This window comes from Crocodylus siamensis, chromosome 10 (assembly GCF_052110815.1).
Source record: "Crocodylus siamensis isolate JL-2025a chromosome 10, ASM5211081v1, whole genome shotgun sequence".
Lineage (NCBI taxonomy): Eukaryota > Metazoa > Chordata > Crocodylia > Crocodylidae > Crocodylus > Crocodylus siamensis.
In genome coordinates, this window is record NC_143404.1 from 46,775,241 (window position 1) to 46,797,337 (window position 22,097).

Genomic DNA, 22,097 nt, shown 5'->3' on the forward strand with positions numbered 1-22,097 from the left:
CTGGAATACCACAAGAGAGTCTTCCCACAGTACTGCCAGCCAATGAGGAGCAAAGGACCTGGGAAGCTTGCGAGACCCAGTTATTTGACATCCAAGGGGTTCTTATATAAACTAAGATGTGTCATTACCTGACTCCCATCTCCCTTGAGGACCGCTTACCACTGTGTTGAGAACAGTCAGCCAGCACTTCCTTTCCGCCAATCCCAGGAAAGCTTTGGTTCATGGCCTGTTTATTTCCATGCTGGAGCTGGCCCTGCTCACTCAGGTCTGCTCTCAACACATTCCCATGTGTAAAGCAGTAGAAAAAGCCACTCAATCAGTGTACTCAACACAAGCTACTGCATCCACTGGCAGGATCTGCTCGGTCTGCAACAGGCCATGCATCCTCTATTGCACAGTGGAATACCTATTTTCCTGAGTTTGGGATGGCTTCAGGACTCATGAAATCTGACCACTGGAAGAAGCACTCAACTATTGCTTGCTTATACTTTGGTGCCGTGCTGAGAGAAACCATCCCCCTTAAGCTCCAGCCAGCCAGCTGGTAGCAGCATGTTTAGGATGCAGGAAGGAACAGGTGCAGTGCTTTACACAGCAGAAGCAAATCCAGTTATGAGGTCACATCCCGAGATTCCTACTGTAGTTAGGATCGGAGGCATGAAGGACCAATGGGATCAGCCACTTCTGCCAGGGCACTCCAATGCAAAATACCAGATCTGTGCAGTTTCTCACCCCTTTGTACTAACAAGAGATTGAGCCCAGGACACACGTTCAGACACCCAAACAGTATGAGGAAACAGTCTGTGACAACAGCTTCCTGCTGTTTCACAAGTAAGACACCCCCATGCCACGCCCTAAGGAGGCACAAAACAATCAAGGTTACTGCCTCTTTCCCACCCTGGCCTGAAAGAGTTGCCAGTATTATCACCATTGCTTGCCCCCTGCCAACTTCCTGGATCTGCCTTCAGTTTCTCCCTCAGTTTTACTATGTCTCCTTCACCTGGGTGATTAAGCTGTTCCTAGTCCTCTTCAAATGCACTATTCCACCTCTACCACCCCTTCCTTTTTTCTGTAGCTTTGTCTCTATCAGCCAAGTCTGCTACCCATTTTCTGTCTACAATAAATAACCCACTTTGCCCAATGGTTTGAGCTCCTCACCAGTCGCAACATGGCCCCTACTTTTGGCCCAACAGCTAAACTACAATAAAGCAGCTAGTGCCCCCAGGGTCTTCCCCTCACCCACTAGCAGGCTTCATGCACAAGGAGCTCTGCCATTATGTGTTTAATGGCCGGACCTCTCCAGCCTAGCAACACAGGGCACCCCAATGCCCATAACTACCATGCCAGGCAGTCTCCCGCTCTGACACACTCACGCCTTCCAGAAGCCTCAGAAAGAGCTTCTAAGCCACATAAATAATAAATAAATAATATGCATTTATTTGAAGGTCTTGCAGCACTCTGAGGGTTGTGCTGCTAGCAGGGACTGATGGAAGCAGAGGGAGAGAGAAAGTGATTTGCCCAGCCTCTCAACAAATCCTTGGCAGGACCAGGTGGCACCCTAGTCCTGCAAGGAGATAAGCGCCACCTCTCCTGCCTCCCAGCCCCAAACTAAATCCTTGCTGTACTCACAGCTCCACCTGGGAAGCTGTCACATCACCTACCCTGTACACCATGCCTGCAGAGAACCAGCACAGCTAATGATAGGGGCTTCCTCACAGGGCACTGGTTTCTACAGATGCATTCCACCTAGGAAGTCAAAGCTGCCCCCAAAGGAATGAAAATAAATAAAAATCAAGGACTCCTTAAAGCTTTGTAATGAGGAACCCCTGAAAGCTAAGAGCTCCACCAGTGCCACCCTGTATCCAGGCACTGCATGCCCCCGGCCTCCCTGCTCCTGCCGCAGAGCCCAGCACTGACTGGAGTTCTACATGTTGTCCCTCTGCAGAAGGGAGCCCCAGCCAGTGACTTGTTAGACAAGGGATCTACTTCTCTTCCAAAGAGGCAGCAGAACCCTGCCTCCCCACACCTCCCAGTCACTGGATCCAGCAGGTTAACTACCAAAAGGGCAGACAATGGTATGTGCCAAGATTCCTCCATCCCCATCCTCCATTCCTTATCCACAGCCACCCTGTCACTACTATTTACACTCCTGAAGGATTCCCCCTCCTTGCCAGCCACACGCCCTCATGATCAAGGCAGCTTGCAAGCTCTGGCATTCTCTGTGCAGCAGGGAGCCAGCATCAGGATGTCTCTAAAACTAGAGGGACAAATCTTTGCCCGCAGATGAGCTAAGAGATTGGCATAAAAAGGTCTCCATGCCCTCTTGGACTCCACAACCATCACACCTGGGCAAAGGACCTGACAGATGGCTCCCCAGCTCAATTAATTGTTAAGGCAAGAGTGGGAGTGGAGAGGTCACGGAAAGACTCACGTACCTGGAGGGATATATCTGGATCTACAGCTCAAGAAGCGACTTGCCTGAGATGAGAGAAGCCCTAAGGCAAAAGATCAGGGGATCTGAGGTGGTTTAAGGAGAATAAGTTAAGTGGCATTTGTTACTATGGCAGTGGCCACATGGGGTTGTAGCATAGCCAGTGCAGCACCATGAAGCACAAAGCTCCCTGCAGCATGAGCAGGTTTGTAGAGGAAAGCACACATGCCACGGCAGGAGCGATGCTGGCCAGGCCCTGGGACCTCAGGAGTGCAACACACCTAGTGCCATAACCCTCATGCTTCCACAGCACAGCATCAACCAGCTTTGCATGTGCATGCTTCTTTCCCACTGCCACATCAGCCAAACCCCATTTACACAGGCATTTTCAAATAACATTCACTACCAACAATCGCCATTGGCTTCAGCCCCCAATACCTCAGTGTCAGCTCTGATTATGAGCCTCCCCAGCCCAGACCTGCTGGTTCACAGAACCAGAGCCAGCCAAAACGTTACATTCAGACGTCAGCATCTGAGAAGAACACCCGCTGCCCCCCACCCCAGTTCTGGCCAGGGCAGGGCAGGGAGGCTCCTTGGGAGATCATCAGAAGTCCAAGGGTGTGAAGTCCCCAAAGTCACAGTCAAAAAGTTCACTGATGCCTTCACCCTCCTCCAGGCCAAAGTGGTAATCCTGTGGCTGGGGTGGAGACAGGTTAATGAATTCATCTGGGAGGAAGCTGGAGAAATCGTCCTTGTTCTGCTCCAGCAGCGTATCCACAGAGGCCAGTGGTGACAGACTCACCTCATCAGGTGGACACTTCAGTGGCAGCACATTCTCCCCAGGTAGGAGAGGCTCTGTGAAGACATGCAATGGGTCACCAGGATGGGGCACATGGACCCGAGTGACAGTTCAGTTGAGATCACACCACTCCCAAGTCACCAAGTACCAATTCCCTCCCAAACCCCTATCCCAGCCCCTCACATCCCCCCCAGTTCAGAGGGGACTGCTCGTACTCATCCCACCAGGCCCATTCCAAGACACCCCTCATTAGGAAAGCTCTACTATGGTCAATGCTGCACAGGTCAGTCAACCCCTTCCCGTGAAGAACTCATAAAAGAGAAGGCGTGACATCTACAAGAGCACGTGGCATCAGCTAGCTCAAACTAGAACCTGATGTTAAATATCCTGCAAGTCCCATCTGCTGGCTGCCTACACACATGCAGTGTCTTTATACATGCTCCAGCTGTGGGAGGTGCTTTAATTAAGACAGCTCCAAAAACCGCTCTAATTAAAGCACCCAGCGTGTCTCATGTATTCAGTGTCCTGTGCTTCAAAATGGGGACTGACTTGCCCCAGAGGGAAGTTCCTTGGTAGTCTCTGTCACTACATAGCTGAGGGATCCCTAGCTTTTAGACTGGAGTTTCCAGCAGCATATCTCACTGCTTCATAAAGGAAGCCTCTCATTTTCCCACATTAGAAACTAAGACACTGAGGTCTAGCACAGGGCACTGACTTTCCCATGGTCAGACCAGGACTAGAACTACAGTCTCCCAACTGACAGCTCAGTGCTCTGCCCAGTAGATGATATGTTTTTATATTTCATCCTAATTACACAAAACCATGGTCAACCACTATAAAGAGGTTGAAGCCCACTGAACCTAAATTCCTGGGCTCCTTGATGTCGTGCAGCAGTAGACATCACAGGCTAAAGCAAGACTTATGAGACACAGCATTCCCTTAAGCAAATACTGCATTTGTCTTTCAGCACAGGGGACAAGGTCCTGCTCTTCTAAAAGGCAGAAATGGGAACTGGAGTTTGCAATTTGTCTCCACACAATAACAAGTGATACTTCCCACAACAATCCTTGACTCACCTGCTCTGAGCAGTCCCCATTGTTATCACGCCCAATCTCTTGGCATCCTTCCAAAGGCTTGCACGCCTCAGCTTGCCAGAGACCTAACACAGGGCCCAGCACTGACAGGATCCCCACCCATTTTTTTATAGAAGGGAACTCTCTCTTTCCTTCTCAGCAGCCCAAATTTGCGCTGGCCTTTCCTGCTGCTGCTGCCACTAGGCAGAGGTATGCTTTATCTAGTGCTCATTATCAACAGTGAGATATACGAAACAGAAGAGGGATAGGAGCAGGTGGGGACCCTGCACAGAACTATTCCATAGCCCACAGTCTTCCTCAAGGGCACCCGCAAGGGAAAGCCCCAGCACAGGCACAGGTCAGCACCTCTGCAGAGCTGTGCACCAGGCTCAAAGGCAGAGAGCAATCCTGGCAGAAGCAGAATGAAGGAAGTTACACTGGAACTTACTCTTCCAGAGGAGATTGGACAGAGAAGGGAAAACCGAGGCAAGGAAAGGCAGCTAGGAGGGCAGGGGGGGATGGAGGGGGGAAAAGCAGCCCAGTGTTGTCATCCCCTCCTGTTCATCAAGGCAAGCTGTGCTAGCCATATGGTGCACACAAAAAGCAGGACAGCCCAAGCCACAGAACTGTTCTAGGTGATGACGGGCCCTCAGCTGCTGCCCCCACTCTGTCTGTAGCCAGGTTCATAGCACCTGCGATTCAGTAGACTCCTCCTAGAAGTCTGTAGTGGGGGACATGGCCCTCTACTTGGCATCTCTTGAGCATTTATTAACAATCTTTTACAGAAGCAGGACACTGGCTGCTGTGGTTCCCGGTTTACCTGTGGCAGATTAGGGTGGTATGTCTTGTGTCGTGTCAGGGTTGATGGCACTGAAGAGTTTTAGGTTATGGATTGTATAAGATAATTTGGATAGGAATGATCCTGCCTCAGGCAGGGGGGCGGACTAGATGACCTCTGGAGGTCTCTTCCAGCTCTACTTTGCTGTAATTCTATGACAGATAAGATCCAGGCCAAGAACAACCCAAGCCAAACTAGACATGGAGTGGCTCCAGCAGAGTGGGAAACCAGCTCCAGGTTCATGGAACAGGCTTCAGAGCACAGCAGCCTCCTCTGTGGGATTCCAGCTGTCCATTTCAGCATCACAAGAGCCAAGCAATAGCCAAGCACCACTTCCATTCCCAGTCCTGATGCTTCCAGAGCTGACTTAGGAAATGTCTCCTCCCATTTTTCAGCCCAGGAGCCTCAATGTAAAACCGACAATTCATACAAGCATGCAGGTTTAGCCTGCCTAGCAGAGCTGTGGTTAGATTGGATCTGCTAGACTGGAAACAGCAGCACACAGCAGGCCCCCAGCTGCTGTGTCCTCCTGAGCTGCCCCCAGTGTTAACAGCTCCCAGAATAGGAATCTCAGCAATCCAAGCTTCTCCAAACCATGGAGCACATGCTGTCCTCAGATGCAGGAAGCTGGAGAGCATGCCCTGCCCCCACACGCTCACCTTGCTCATTGGTCAACACTGGCATGTTCACGTCCTGGGCAGGGTGTAAGAGTGGGGATGTCGCCACTGTTTGAGAAGAGCCTGGGGTTGAGTCCTCAGGGGCTGCTTTGAAAGGACTCTTAACTGGGCTACAGACTCCAGAGCTGTCTTCAGGGCACAGGAACACATCAATGGGGCCCTGGGTGCTTTTCAAAGAAATCTGAAAAGCCTGGGAAAGAGCAGAGAGAGCAGCTGACATCCAGGGAACACTCAGAGACAGCCAAGGGAAGGCCTGAAGGACACCACTGCTCTTTGAGCTGCCACCAGCCCCCCAAAAGTTGGAATGAGCCACATGCAAACCACTGCAGGTGGTTTGGTATATAAAGCTCTCGAGAGCAGATCTTCACACAGCCCCAGATCAGGGCTGTCCAGCTTGTGGCCCATGGGCAGTATATAGTGAAGGAGGCACCCATGCTGCATGGTGCATTTGTGGGGGGAGGGGAAAATGAATGACAGGAGGCCTGCAGAGCATGTGGTTCAATGCAGTGCGTGGCCCCCTGAGCTGGACAGCCTTGGCGTAGACTGCTCTGTCAACAGGATTAGTATGGGTCTCAGTCAGTTATTCAAGACTTCTCTCCCCTTCTTGCTGATTCAGCTCTTTTTGCAGTCAGGGACGCTGCCCACACCTCCACAAGAGCTGGGATCTCTCAGCAATACTGCACACATGGCGGAGAGAGGCAAGCTATGAAGTCCCATAGCTTTCTGCAGAAAGAAGGTCCCAGACACTGTCCCTCCCTCTCACTGGGGAGGAGTATGTGCTTACCTCTGTTGGATCTGAAACCTGTAGCTGAGTCTCTGGAGGGGCTTTTATTACCATCACCATTTCCTCAGAGGGATCTGCAATGCTCCGCAGATCTTGGCAGGTCACATAAGCTGAGGTGCAGTACAGTCAAGGACCAGTCACTGAAAGGTTGTGCCCTGTGCTGAACCAAGAGGCAGCTTAACAAGATGGCACAAGCCAGCAGGGCCTAGGTATTGGGTATCCTTAGACCCTAGATGCAAGCAGCTACCTAAGCAGCAACTGACTCAAGGCATGTGAATGATTATCAGGCCATACGTGACCCAAAAGGTTCAGATGCCAGCCACATGCATTCCAATGGGGTGCCCCAACTTGGTGGATATTACAGACACACCCATGCTATTAGTGACCCTGTTATACACCCCTTCTCACACACCCCCACTACATTTCCAAATTACTTCCACGCATAAGTAACTGTGAGCTTCAAGGCTACATAATCAGACTGACAAGTGGATGATATTCATAATCCCCAGCTGAAACTGCTCAGACACAGAATCTAGTACTGCCACTGCCACACAGAACAAGTAGTTCAGACAGACGCACAGGTTTCTTGACGCAGAAGCCACTCAAAGTCTGCAGAAACACAGGTTTACATGTAGGTGAGTCCTGATAAGAAAAGACCTGGCTGAAGTATTTGCATATAGCAATTCCCAGCTGCCTTCACAGACTTCTAACAACATATCACTTAGCAGGCAGATAAAAAAAATCAAGTGCCAGATGTGACCTGTGCTGACCTGTCACACTCACTGTGGCTGAATGACACTCAATAGGTGAGGCTGTCCTAGGTAGGCCATATTAAAAGATTTTCCTTGCCTTTCTGGATTACTGGAGTCCTAGAGCACCAGGCAGTTCAACTTTACAGCATCTCCCAGTCCTCATGAATGCAAGCTACTCTACTGCAGGTTAAAGGCAGTTCACAAATTGCTTACAGCACTGAAGCCATGAGGCTGCTGGCATAAGCTCCTAAAGCACATAGAAAATGCAGCAGTTGATAGGCCCACATGGTTTGGAAGAAAGACATACACTAGCACTAGAGGAGGCACTGACATCTGAAGTTAATGAACCCTGCTTAGAGAGAGGCACTGTTCAGATGGGGGAAGAAGGGAGAAAGATTCCAAAAGTATAGGGTTTGTTACTACACAACCTAAGAGATGAACCAATATTTCCACTCCTCTAAAATATTAATGCAATAAATGCTGCCTTGGAGATGCCACTTCTCCAATGTCTGCAACCCAAGAGCAACTGAACCCAAAAGAGGAACTGACTATTTGCCAAAATAAGCAGTCAGGATGAGCCACAGAGAGCCAGAGCTCAAAAGTCCTTAATGTTCATCTTTCGGGCATTGTCCTCAACAGGCAGACTCCTCCATTTGCTCCTCAGATTACTCAACACATTTTCCCTCCATCTATCAACAGTATCCATCACATATGTATGAAGCAGCTCCAAGCAATACCAATGAGATGGCCACTGCATATACCCTACTGATCACCATGCTTTAGTCACAGTAAAGAATAGAATTTCTATTGGAGAAAGGAGAGCAACTCCTCAGCAACACTGGCACAATTCCCTGGTAAAACATCTGTGACCACCGTACTGGGTGATGGGCATTCCCTGCCCACTTGGGCTGCATCACACTGGGTTTTCCCTCTGAAGATGGTGATCAGTGGTTCCTAGAGGATCCAGGGGAGACCTTATTGGTGCATCTTCTGTAGGGTTCCTCCACCCCTACACCCTGCACTGAGTACTTCCCCTGTGAACATAGATTGGTTCAGTGCCTGGTGCACCCTTTCCTCACTCACCTTTGGGTTTACTATACCTCCTGGTGCGCTGGCTTTCTGACTCAGATTTTCCCTGTCCTGCCACTAGGTCAGGTAGGGCATTACCTTGTGGCATTCTCTGCTATGCTTGTACAAGGTATGTGGCTCCACCAATCCCCTGGCAGCATGCTCTGCATCTGCACATGCTCTGTCAGGGTGTGTGGTGCCAGCAGGGCTCCAGGAGGGTGCCTGGAACACCCACTGGGCTGCCTTCTCCCATCCCCACCTGACCCGCTCAGTGCCAGCCAGGTGGGGACCCTGAGTGGCCCAGACACTCGGACTGCAGTGATGAAGTAAATTGGGCAAAGGTCCATCACAAAATCCTTCTAGCACAGGGGTAGACAATTATTTGGGCTTGTGGCAACATAGGAAATTTTGCCGAGCTGTTGCAGGCTGGGTCAACACCATGCCTCCCCCCCAAAAAGCCCTCAAAACTCCCTATGTGGGATGGGGCTGTGGATGCATGGGGAGCAGTGTTTAGGTGCAGGACAGGCATGTAAGGCCAGGATCATGGGACAGGGTCAGAGTGGTGACAGTGCAGGGCCAGGGCCCAGGGCAGAGCTGCATTCTGCTGCCCTCATGCCCCTGCAATGAGCGCAGGTTCCACAAGCAGGGACATGCAGGGAGCAAATTATGACTCTGCTTTGGGCCCCAGACCCAGACTGTCACCACCAAGATCCCAGCTCCAGCCCCAGATGCAGTTCCCCATTTGCTTGCACACCCTGCCTGCAAGGCTCCAGACCGGTCTCCATGAAGATCCCAAGATTGCAAGGCAGTTACAGCGCAAGGCCAGGGCAGAGCCACAATGTACTTCCTGCACATTCCTGCCCACAAAACAAGGGCTAGCCCCGTGCTGTCACTACCCTGTGATCCCAGGGACTCCATGGAAACTGGCCAGAAGCCATGCAGGCAGGGTGAATGGGTGGGCAAGGAGCTATGTCTGGGGCCAGGGACCCCATGATTTTGGGGTGGACCCTTTGATCTTGGGGCAGTGAGCGCATGGGCCCAGGAGCAGGGCAGGGATGCAATCTGATCCCTGCATGCCCCTGCCCACAGAACCTGTGCCCATGGCAGGAGCATGCAGGCATCAGATGGCAGCTCTGCCCTGGGTCTTGGCCCCACACTGTCACTGCCAAGATTCTGGGATCACCCCAGCCCCACCCGCCCTCCTCACTCCTGGATGCCACTCCCTGCTGGCCCACAGCCCCATCCTGGGTGCCTGGCCATGTGCTCTACCTGCCTGGGTCCCACCCCTGTCAGTGTAGGGCAGATGGATTGTGCTGCCTGAGCAGGAGGATTGGGTCTTGCAGCAGCAGCTGGAAGGAGCTGTCACAGGGGCTGCCAGGAAATAAGAGTTTGGCCACCAAGCCACCCCAGCCCTATGGCACACTTGGAGACAGCAGGATCTGCTGTGTGTACCACACCCTGCCGTGGGCTGGCCCTTGCGCCTAGGCCGAGTGGGTCCAAGGGACCTACTGGGGGCTGGGCAAAATCCCTTGGCAGGCTGTATTTTGTCCACCCTTGTTCTAGCTCTTTCTTCCTCAGAGTCAAGTGCAAGCTCTTTCCCAGCTAAAAAGACAGAGCAGCACAACTCAGACTACCCTCTCCCTGAGGCACCACAATACTGGTCCCCTCCAGGCTGGTTCATCTAGGCCCTGAAGGGATTAGCTATCAGATCTATAGCTGTGCAGCTACTATTCAAGGCCAGTGATAGCAGACAAAGCTACCAGATTGCATGACATAGAAGTGCTACCTCTGCTCTGCTCAGACAAGGATATTGCTGATTCTCAGGGTCTTCAGTGAGGAGCTTGAGCTGGATGGTGCATGTCTGGATGAGATCGTCCAGGTGCCGCTCAGCTGCCTGAAGGTCCTGGACTTCTTTCTCCAGCACCTGGTGCTGACTGGATGTCCCCACAGTCAACTGGCTACCCCTTGAAACAGAGCACATGAATCAGTCGCAAAGCACATGGGTCACTTGTGTTCATGAGCTAACCTTCCCCTGAACTCTGGGCACCAGAGTGGGGTTGACCCTTGAAATCAGTGGTTCTCAACCTTCTTAGGTTTAAAGCACCCCTAGATAGATCCACAGCACTCCTTGGAAAATGCCAGCTCTTCCTCTCCCTCCCCCCCACTCTTAGCGACTACAGAAAAATAATAGAGCAATTTTTCTGCAAAGACCTCAGAAAGACCACATCAAGGGAGAATAGTTTTCATGCCATGAATGTGAAATCTCTTGGTTTATCTTGTGAGTGTTTGCACAGCTAACAGTGCTAACACTGCACAGGGTCCCGGGACTCCCTTGAAAGGATCTCAATACACCCAGGGTACCGTGGCACCCTGGCTGAAACTCACTGCTTTACATGGATAAAATATACGCAGTTACATAAGCAAGCCTCATCAATCACTACCTACCCCCTTCCTGGGTCAGATGCAACTAACCTGCCACTCCCTCCAACCCACACACATGCACGCACACACACACCTCCTTTGAGTTGCTGGCCTATGTGACATTTCATTAAGCAGAAGGATCAGGCAGGGATTTTGATCCATCATAGCCCTCTGACCCATCTGACTGAGGCATAAAACTGGAAAGGAGTCTACAACCAGGAAGCCAATGGAAGGGGCTCAGGTTGCAATTCTGTGGACACTAGCTCCTGCAGCACCTACAATGATCCAGATGCTTCCCAACACAAATAAGTACATGGTCCCTAGTCTGAAGCATTAGCCCAAGCCCTCTCTGGTATCCTCCCTAGATGCCCTGCCCCTCCCCGAGATTGGAGTCTTCCATGTCCACCAGGCCCAGCACATGCATTCACCAAGAGGACAGCAATTCTGCAAGCTGTGATGGCTTCTCTATGATCCCTCCTAGACAAGTCTCCCTGTTCTCTCTCAACCTCATAGGCAGACAAATTCCTACATTTGCTGCAGATATTGCTTGTTGCAGGGAAAGCAGTCACATTTACTGCCCTGTCAGCAACCAGCCATTAGAGACACTTACCATGCTACCTTGCAAGCCTTGCCACCCCATATCTGCATGACAGGAGACAGACTGGAGGTCTCCTTAAGCTCAGCTCCTATGTATAAAGTCCCAGGGGCCACCCACCAGACCTGAAGATGCCAGAGAACTGGATATTGCCTCTGAAGCATCTCTCCACAAAGGGGTACTCAAGAGCCACATAAATAGTTCAAATCAGAGCCCTAAAACTGGTCCAAGAGAACCACTCCACACCCCCTGCCCCTGCAATGACAGACGTGACTTTTAGAGCCGCTACTCTGAGATGCAGGCCAACAGGCTTGTGTTTCTGGATGATGTAGGCCTGATTGGCAGTGGGTGGGGGTTACTTATTCTGATTTTAGGAATAGGCAAGTTCAAGCTTATTTTTCCCCTTCTCTAGTAAGTTTTAAATTGGATGCATGCTCATCAAGTTCAAGCCCTGACTGGGGCTCAGATCTAGGTTCTTTTCTTGTATTGGCCTCAGACTTTCTGCTTGACCAGGCTCCAGCTCTCCCTGCCTGACCGCTCCCCTACCCTCACTGCAAAGAGGTAAGAATTATAATAAATGAATTAGTTTTTGAAATGGGGTGCTACTCAATTCACAAAAGTGATGAAGGAATGCCTCGAGTCTGAAAAGGTCTCTACTAGTCTAGAGAAGGGCAAAAGGATGGCCATGGTTCAGAAATGGGAAGAAGCCCAGCTCCTTTGGAAGCCCATGCCCCCAGAGTGGAGTTCTCAAGACCTTGGGAAAGGAAGCAGAAGGGGCAGGAGTCAGTTTAGAGTCCCATGGCATGCATTTAATACTGAGAACAGGGACTGAAGTATTTCTAGCTACAGACAGTTTTTCGTTATTTGAATCAACCAGGAATCACAGCTGTGATCTAGTGCCCATAGAGCCTCATCCTACGCTTACACCAGTCTGTGACAAATCCCACCTTCATTCTGGAGGCCCATTCAGTGACTGACACAGGTACAGTCTGGAAACTCCACCAGCTCAGGTCACACAAATATCCAATGCGTTCTGGCCAGTGCAGGCAAGGGCTGCTTTGCCCAGCCCTCAGAACAGCTATCATGCAGGAAACCTACAACCCCAGAGGCTTATGCCTGTGAGGACTGTTCTAGATGGTAGCTGAGCGTGATGGGAACACTGGCAGTGGTACATACAGCCACTGGATGTTGTTCTTGGATTTCTTGGTGATGAGGTGGATGCCCTCCAGGACATTGGTGATGTCATAGATCCGCCTCTTTTGTACTTTCAGGACCTCTGCTGCCCAGTTCAGGTCCACCACCCCATCAGGCGACTGGTTCAGCAACTCGAGGAAACGCTTGGTGGTCAAATTCAGAGAGGTTTCATAGCGGGATTTCTCCCCAGGAGATTTTGCTCCTGCAATCAATTAAAGACACTTGTTAGAGGTCTATGCAGTTGTGACAAAGGCACAAGAAGCGTGGCCCCCTGTTTCAGGAGACTCCTGGCCCTTTGGAAAAGGATTACAAACAGATGGAGCGCCCATGTTTATTCTCACTTTTGGATTCACCATGGCCTGTTTACAAGTTAGAAGCTGAATTCTGGTTTGGGTTTGCCAGGATTTTGCACCATAAATGAGGAGCTTTTCCATGCGATGACTATGACCTCCACAACACCCCAGTAACCCACTTGCCATCTTAGCCTTTTGCTAACAGCCTCTCCACCAGCTTTCAACACATAAACCAACACCCATAGCCCAGTTAATTATTGCTTTAATTATCAAGGCCAGACCTACTCCATCAACTGCATAGCATTCACCCATGAAAAGCCTGAGCATGCCAACTACTGCAGTAGGACCGGTCCCACCTCTGTGGAGAGCCACCTCAAAGCCACCGAAGACTGAGCTTGCAGAATCGTGGCCACACCTGTAGCTGGCAGAAAAAACATCCCCAACTGTGTGTTTGGCAACCAGCATATTAATGAACTAACAAGCATGATGTAGCCACAATGGAAACCCGATTCTAGAGACAAGAGACTCAAAAACAAATCCTCATTATTCATGACCTCTCACTACTTGTCACAATTGCAGAAGGACTCATCCAATCAGGAAAAGGACACAGTGCCTTGGGACCTATGTACTTCATCAGAACAGTGCAAGCTGTAGGTTAGCTCATGACATGAGTGAGTGGCTGCCTCAGAGGCTGCAGAGGCAAGAACAAGTTACTGTCAGTTGGCAGATGCATATAACTTTTCAACAAGCAAATCATGAACATGAGAGGAGCTGGACTTCATTAACTCACTCCAATTGTTTCCCAGCTCCAGCACTGGATAAGGAAGGGCATTTAAAGCTGTCACCCATGCAGCTACATGGTAAGAATCTTGGTTTGTTTTAAAACTGCTAGAAAGCTCAAGCCATGTGGGCACAATGACCAAGGATTAATTTTTCTCACCTGGACCTAACATCCCCACAGAAGGTCAGAGGCATTAAAACCTCTTTCAGTCATGATTACAGCTCAGGCCCCTCATCCTAATGGTACCCAACCTACATGCCAGTGCAGAAAGTAGCAGTTGTTCATCTTTAATGTTTGGGGTAGTTTACAGAATATGGGTGGCAGCCACAAGACTAAAGCTGGATGCCAGCATCTGTAGCCTTCCCATCCATTATTGTAGCTCAGCCCTTCTGCAGAGAAGCCTGGGACATCAGATAAATAATCTCACAAGCTCCAGCCAATGAAGAATAGAACTTGCAAAGAGAAACTAGCAGCTCAAGGACCCAAGCTATATTGCAAAGGCATGTGAAAGGTTGCTAGAAAGCAGCAGCTAAACTCTTCACACAGCAGGCTGCACAGGAGACTCAACTGCTCAGGTGTCAATCACATACACCAAATTTTTTTTAGCTGTCTTAAACCAAAAGGATTTCTCTAACATCTCTGCATTCTCAAAGGGCTTAGGCAATGTGGGCATGGCAAGATACAGAGATACAGCAGTCAAATCCTCCTCTCAGAGGAGAGGAGAGTGAGTGACCAAACCATGGTGATTAAATTACCCCACATACCCAGGAAGATCCCTGCTAGGTCAAGGGAGCTTAGAGTGTTGCTGCCACAACCATACCTATTGTGTAGACATAGGAAGCCATCAAGCTCCAAACCTATCAGCCCACATCTCACCAACAGTCTCCACACATTTATTTCTGGGGGCAATTAGGGAACACTCTCCCAAAGAGGCCACTACTGAACTGCAGATAGGATAGGAGCAAGCTGGGGGGAGTGTCTAAAGCTGGCTGCTGACACATTTGTGTCTAATCCACCAAGCACTACCAAATATTCAAGCTCTGCAGTCACATCCACCGTCCTTCACCAGAGCTGGGCCAGCTTTGAAAGTCCCAAGCCCAGCTCTGCACAGTGCAGCCTGAAGGCAGACAAGAGGAAGTAGGGGGCACTGTGGACCCTGATTACCTCAGAGACGTAATGGACAGCATGCCCCATCCCAGGTACCACTGCTCAACTGAGATATGAAACCAGCCCTTTAGACAGGAGATGCACTGCCTGGAGGGAACTCTGCCCTTGGAGTGCAAGAAATGGCCCCAGTACCTTTGACAGGGTTTTTTGCTTTCCCCCGGGACGGCTGGAAACTCTCTGCTATGTACTGGTGGTCAGTCTCCAAATCCAACTTCCTCTTCACCTGAGAGAAAAGGAAAACTTGTAACAGACAAAAAACCAAAGAGAAGCTCTCCCCTTCCCTGCAGGACCTCCCAGAGCATGATCTAACAACAACAGCCAAGTTACTTCCACCTGCACACCAGAGATATCAACAGATATTACTGGGCCTCTGTAAAGAGTTTGTTCTCAGTCTAGTTCCTTGTTGGCAAATGTCCAGAGAAGGCACTGCAGTCAGCACATGGTTGGTGTCTACAGAGAGGGCAGTGACTTCACTGGTATTTAATTTCAAATGCTAATAGTGTAACCCATAGCTTTGCATTAGAAAGCCAAACTACCACCTTGAGCACAAGACTGGCCAATTGATTTTAGAGTGGGGACAAAGACCAAGTGCCTTTAGCTACATACAATATCCCAGAGCATTATAACAGGTGAAACAAACCGAAAGGGAGACTCAAAGTCCTGATCACCAACATAGCCAAAGAACATGAGCCAGGTGAGAGGATACAGAGCTGAAAGGGGTTCTGATCCCACAGGAAGGGCAATGATTTGCTAACTCTTTGTGCACATCTCCCTGCTGTACAAGCCTGCACACTTTAGTCCCCACTGTCAAACAACAGGCATTGAGAATGTACCAATGGGCTGTGTAACTCAGCTATCAATCTCCTATAGCAGAAGATGCAGAATCTCCATAGACACGCTGAGGCAGAAGTCAGATTCCAACTGGTCAGTTTAGGACAGGGGCAGGCAATTATATATATTATATATGGACGGAGGGCTGCTTACCGAGTTTTGGCAAGCTGTCGAGGGCTGCCTGGATAGCCCTGCCCCTCGACAGATGCCCCACCCCCTGGTCACCATCCTACCTCCTAACCCCTGACCTCTGCCACCAAAAGTCCCTCCCGTTGCCTGTGGAAGTACTCCTTTCAGCAAGGGGTTTTGCCATCCTGGAACCAGAAAAATACCAGATTATATTCTCAAAAGTGAACATCAACAACATTCATTAATTTTATTTCAAAAAAATTATTTTTGTCCTGATTTACATGCATGTGTAGTGTACAGAGGTGAATGCACAATAGCTTAAAATGAAGTCTTACTCTTGTATGTCGCCAGGGGGTGAGTACAGGTTTGTGGGGGACTGTACGTGTGTGGATATGTGGGGTGTTGGGGAGAGTGTGGGTATGCCTGTGAGGTGCATAGGCATGGCGGTATGGGAGTATGTGGGGTATGAGGTTAGCCTGCATGTATGACCGTGCAAGGGCATGTGGGTGCATATGTATGGTGGGGTGTGCATGTGGGACTCACCCTACGCATATGCACGTGTGGGCCCTCTGCTCCTTGGTCCGGTGAGGCAACCAGGAGCCATGTGATGCCAGAATAGTGTGAGGGCAGGAAGGCAGGGAAATGACTGGGGGTGGGGCAGGGCTGGGTTGCTTGGTCCTGCTGCTGGCTCCCCCTGGGTCCTACTGCCCTTAGCTCCTGTAATCTTTGATAGGCAGCCAGGAGCAAATTAATATTAATTTACTAAAATTTTTAGGGGCCACACGGGCTGGATTCAGCCCGCAGGCTGTGTTTTGCCCCTGGCTTGGGAGGATGATACTGACCTTTACCAGTTCTGTCCTGGTTACTCTTCCAGATCACATGTATTTCTAAAGCATCTATTGGTAGGGCCAGATTTCTGTATGTCAGCTGAATACCCCAACATCTCTTACATTCTATGCTCTTTCCCCATTCCCCTTTGGCAGTATGCCCTGTTAGGCACTGTTAAAATGGTTCCTGATGGATCTGTTCTTCAGCCAGGCCTCTGGCTACCCTCAGAAACAGTGACAGCAAATATTGAGGAAACCTATGGCTAGGGAGGCAAGGAGGAGCAGGGCATAAGCAGACAATTGAGAAAAGAAGGGCCTCAGGGATGAACATCCTTGCCCATCTTTACATATTTAAAGCTGTGGAACATAGAAGCTAAAGATCAAAGTGTTTCCCATATGCCAAAATCCAGAGCGATCCAATTACAAGCTGGCATGCCATCTTCTTTAAGTCTAGCTGAGGATTGCAATACCCTACCCCCACCCAGCAACTCAGGAAGCTACTGAAGGGGTCTTGCCACCAGATATTTAGGAACTCTTCAAAACTAAAGATTTCTTGCTACAGCAGATGTGGACCAAGGGAAGGAAAAGAAACTGGAACAAAGCTCTGAAACACAAACATTCACCCCCTTGTATTATATAAGTATTGCCTTCAAGAAAAAATGGTTGCCAGTGCTCAGGAGTTATACAGGGTGTCAGATTAAAACTGCCCTGCTGAAAGCACCCACTCAGCAACTCAAATTTTTCTTGGTTCTTCCATAATAGAGCCACTACCCTTTCATACACCATCATACAGTTGTGCCAGTGTGAGCCAGGACGAGCTATGAAGCTTGTTGGCTATACATCACAAATGAGGAACCAGCCAGGGAATCAAAGCCTTGCCATAGCAACCTTAAATCAAGCACCTGACTTGATCACCCAGGAAGTTTGTATTAACAGGCAAAGCAGAAGCTCCACTGATGCTTCAGCAAAATGCCTGGGGCAAATATTCAACCACAAGAAACTGGAGTTTCAAGAACACTTGCCAAGACTTCCCATGAATTTTTACTGCACCTGCTTCTTACCTCTCTTTAGTGAGAGATGAGCTGGTTCATGAAAGAAGTGGGTGGGAAAGAGGGAAATGTGGTAACTGAGGCCTGTTAACAGTGGGAACACCCCAAGAGCATGAATGTGGCTGGGTTGGACACCTCCCTGAAGCATGAAGTCTCAGAAACATACATGACAAGAAGCAGCTTGACTGATCAAGGAATGAGTTCGGCATTGCTTATATTCATCCAGACATCTGACTGTCAGGTTAAGCTACACACAGGCAGGAACCACCACCTTGAAAAAGGAGTTTGGACCCTGCTGCTCATACATGTGCACATCAGAGCTTCACTGACCACAAGCACCAGGCTGCAGTCTGAGAGATTTTGAGAGGAACTCCTCTCAAGAGCACCAGAGAACAGCAGGTCACTTTGGGAGAACCCTCCCAAACATGGGCTCAACAGGAAGCACAAGCCCAAGCACCAAGCATGACAGCACAGAGCAGTAGTAACTGCATCTTTTCCAACCCTCCCAAACAACAATATCTTATTATGGATTCCTGAACCAAACAGCAGCCTACAATTAAACCAAAAAGTATCAACTATAAAGATGTAGCCCCCTGCAGGCCCCTCTGACTAAAGGGATGGGTTGCTGCAGGATAGTGTTTCAAGGGCAAAGCTTTCTCCTGGCTCCCCATCCCCTCTGCTGAATTAAAGCATAAGGATTCCAACCTGGAACAGTGACCAGTCTCATCTCAGGATCCGTGGCCAATGATGCACAAGGGCTTAAGATCCTTATCATGGACTTGGCAGTGTACAATTAAAGGTGCGTTCCACACACAATCTGTCTCTAGGGACCAGAATTGCAAGTCCTCCTTGCTTTACACTTGATCTCACTAGAGATGCTGGCCTTTTAAATCAACCTAGTAAGTCCTGTAAACAAGTCAAGACCCCAGAAAGAAGGAAAGACGACTACTCCAGTGATCTCCCTTACTTCAGTGGTCTCTTATCTTGCACTAGAAAAAGCATGGGCAAACCAGTTTTCAGTGAGGCTCCCTGAGGAAAAAGGGGCACTGCATGTTTCTCCAAGCAAGCTCAGAGGCTACAACAATAGGAAGTTCCCCCTGTGCTGATGCTGGAGGAGAGAACCCCTGTTCCAGAAAGCTCACCCCAAGGATTTGAAAAAAACATTAGATCTCAGGGCAAGCAAATAAGTACATGCAAACAGACCCCACCCTGGGACAACAGACTTCTGCAAGACTCTGGCCTTAATTCCTGCAGCAGGAAGTAAAGCCTTTATATTTATGTTGTTGCAGACTTTTGTCATAGGAGCTCAAGGAACTTGCTGAGCTCTAGGAACCAATTTATTGGCACAAATAAAACGCACTACCAGGATCTGGCCTTAAATGGAGCTTTGCTACGGCAAGGACCCCACTCCCAGGCTTTCCATTCCCCAGCTACTTATTTTCCCACGTTTTCAGGAAGTCAGCATTCCCACCTCCTGTACAGGACACGTCATTCCCTTACGTGTTATCTACCTCACGGGCTGATGTTTCTGGGCCAGAACTTCCACATCCGCCACTGCAACCTGTTCCACTTCACAGCAGTTATCAACAAAATTGAAAATGCATCTGAAGACAGCAGGAGCTGCTGCTTTCATTTCAGGCTTCCTTTATGCAGTGCACCTGGTAGCTCTGTTACAAAGGCGGAAAACGAAGTGCGGCAGCCTTGCTCTGGGCAGCCACCTGCATCACCGAGCTACTTATTCACAGCCTGCTGCCCTGCGCGGCGCCCATGGGGGCCCAGCCGGTGCAACAGTCACCCTCCTCCAGTAGAGGAACACCCGAGGAGCTGAGCCCCGGAGGCCAAAGCCCCCGGGGCGCTCTCCTGAGGGAGGGGAACGAGGCCAGCGCGGGGAGAGCGGCTTACGGCAGCGCCCGGCTGAGCTCCCCTGCATCCTGCGCCCGGTCCGCTCGACGCCGCGTTTCCGCTACACTGCGCGGTTCCGACCGGCCGCCCCACGGCAGCCTCGCCCGCAGCCGCCCCGCTCGGGCGCAAGAGGGGCCGCGGGGCTGGCGCTTAGGCCGCCGCGTGGGGCAGCGCCCGAGGCAAGCGCGCGGCGCGGCTAGGGAGTGAAAGCGGCATTACCGGCGGGCGCCCCAGGGCGGGCCTCTGCGCGGCGGGTCCCGGCCGCGGAGCCTGCGGGGTGGCGAAGAGCAGCAGCTCGGCCTCGCTGTCTCCGTCGGGCGCGGGCAGCTCGCCGGGGGTGGAGATGATCACGATCTGCTGCTCCACCACGCGGAGCCCCCCGGCTGCCCCCAGCAGCGCCTCCAGCTCAGCCACGCAGGCGCTGCCGCCATCCCGGGCCACCTCCAGGCCATCCAGAGACATCCTCCGCCCGGCGCGGGCTCACATCCCCGGGCGCCTACGGGGAAGACCCAGTGCTGCTCCCCTCGCCCGCTCTCGGCGCCGCGTCCGCCCGGAGATCACAGCGGCCTGGCGGGCACGGCGGCACAGCCCCGCCAGCGGCGGGCAAACGCCACGGCCGGGAGAGGCGGCAGGGCGCCGCGGCCCATGCTCAGCCCGAGGAGGCGCAGCCAGGCAAGGCCCCGGGCGCGGCGGCGACCCAGACCATCTGCCCCCGGCCCGGCCACTGTTATTGTTCCCAGCTGGTCCCGGCCCTGCACGCGTTTGCGCGCCAAATCCTTTTTGCCGCGAAAGCAGCACGAGCCGAGTGCGCGCGCTCCGATTGGTTGCACCCGTCGCGTCGATACGCAACGCCGCGGGCAGCCTCGTCCCCATTGGTCGCGACCCCGGGATTGATACGCAAACAGCATCTCCCCATTGGCTGCGGCGGGGCAGCCGGGAGGTTTTGGAGTGACTGAGAGACTGTTCTGACAGTGGCCCAATCACAGAGGCCGCGTCGGCTGCAGAGGGGAGGGAAGGGGGCCTTGGGCCAATCAGCGGGGAGCTGGGGGACGCTGAGCGGGGGCCGCTGGGGTGAGAGGGGCTCGAACTGGGGCCTTAAAGGGGAAGAGCGCGGCACAGGCGCCTTCTCTGGCCCTGGGCTGACTTGCGCCCGGTCTGCCCCGCCCCTTCCTGGTGTCGCCCCGGCGCTGATCTCAAACTCCGAGGTCTCCCTCTGGGACTGATACCCCTCCCCTCGCTGCCCTGCCCGGCACGGCGGCCTCTTCGCGCCTTGCACGGGGGCACTTGGCCAGAGGCTGGTGCGCCTCGCCCTAGCTGATAAGCCTGTTTCATCCGTCCCACGGGTTGTGCCATCAAGTGCTCTACCTGGACCACGAGTCTCCAGTTGGAAGGGCAGGCTGGGAGCTGTAGGCTTCAGGAAACTCACCTTACTGTTAAACACCCGGAGAAAGGAATAGAAAATTTAAAACAAAAATGTGTGTGTGTGTGTGTGCCCATGCATGCAGGCTTGTGCACATACATTTATGTGCATGCATCTCTGTGTGGGTGTGTGTCAGCTGTGTGTGTGCCCATGCCTATATGCATAAGTACAAAGACATACATGGGTGCATCTGGCGTAAAAGGAGCAGGCAAGGCTGGTAGCAAGTCAAATGATTCCCCTAGGTCTCTGTGATGTGCTCTCTTGTTCCTGAATGGTTGCATGCAGTAGAGGGTTGGGTTTTTTAGTTGCTGTAACGTGACTTGCCTCATAAAGAGTTTCTTCCGTTGGCATTACGGGATAAGGCCAGCTGTTTGGACTTTGCCCCCAGTTAGACTAATCAGACTCGGCAAAATTTACAGCTATACAAAATTGCCTGTACTTTGTCCATACGACAGAGTCCACCTTGGCTCTGAATGGTAGAGCTGTGACAATTTGTGAATGATTGATCCAAAGTTAGACTGCCGATGCCACCAGGGGCTTCCTGGCATACCTGAAGTGTGGAAAATGCAATTAAGAGAAGGTGTCCAAATCCCAGCCCTTTCAATTCATATATTTAAAGTCAAGATCCATATGAGGATGGGTGGGTTAAAGGACAACACAAGAAGCCAGCAGCAAGAAGAAACAGTTCTTCACACTTCCGTCCCCCCAGTTTCTAAGGCCAGTTGACATTATCCTGGATTCCTTTCATTTTGACTTCAGACTAAGGTGCTCCTAGCTGCTTTCATAGATAACATCTTTTTATCCGCGGACAGGTCCATACCTCCAGCATCATTATTCTGAGCCTCTTTCTAGAGCTTGTAGGTAGTGTTACAAAACATTTCTGTTGCACTGTTCCAAGTAGCTGTAGGAATAGATGATAAAACTATGAAATGACTTAGATTTCTCCTTAGAGACCAAACCCAGAGTCTGACACAGGCAACTAATGCTCTGTTTCAAAAGCCTTCCATTCTGGAGCCTAGTCCTCACTTTACAACATTCAATGTCTACATGGAGCTGATGAGACAGCGTA

At 51.0% G+C, this 22,097-nt stretch overlaps 1 protein-coding gene across 1 annotated transcript; it reads right to left on the reverse strand.

The window, feature by feature from the left end:
• Nucleotides 1–291: 291 nt before the first annotated feature.
• Nucleotides 292–20,421, reverse strand: E2F1 (E2F transcription factor 1). The gene is made up of 7 exons (XM_090020761.1): nucleotides 19,828–20,421; nucleotides 15,003–15,093; nucleotides 12,612–12,831; nucleotides 10,231–10,383; nucleotides 6,600–6,714; nucleotides 5,798–6,005; nucleotides 292–3,283 (listed from the first exon to the last, which is right to left on the reverse strand). The coding sequence occupies exons 1-7, from the start codon at nucleotides 20,068–20,070 to the stop codon at nucleotides 3,033–3,035; spliced, it is 1,281 nt and encodes a 426-aa protein (XP_089876887.1). The 5' UTR covers nucleotides 20,071–20,421; the 3' UTR covers nucleotides 292–3,032.
• Nucleotides 20,422–22,097: the final 1,676 nt, after the last annotated feature.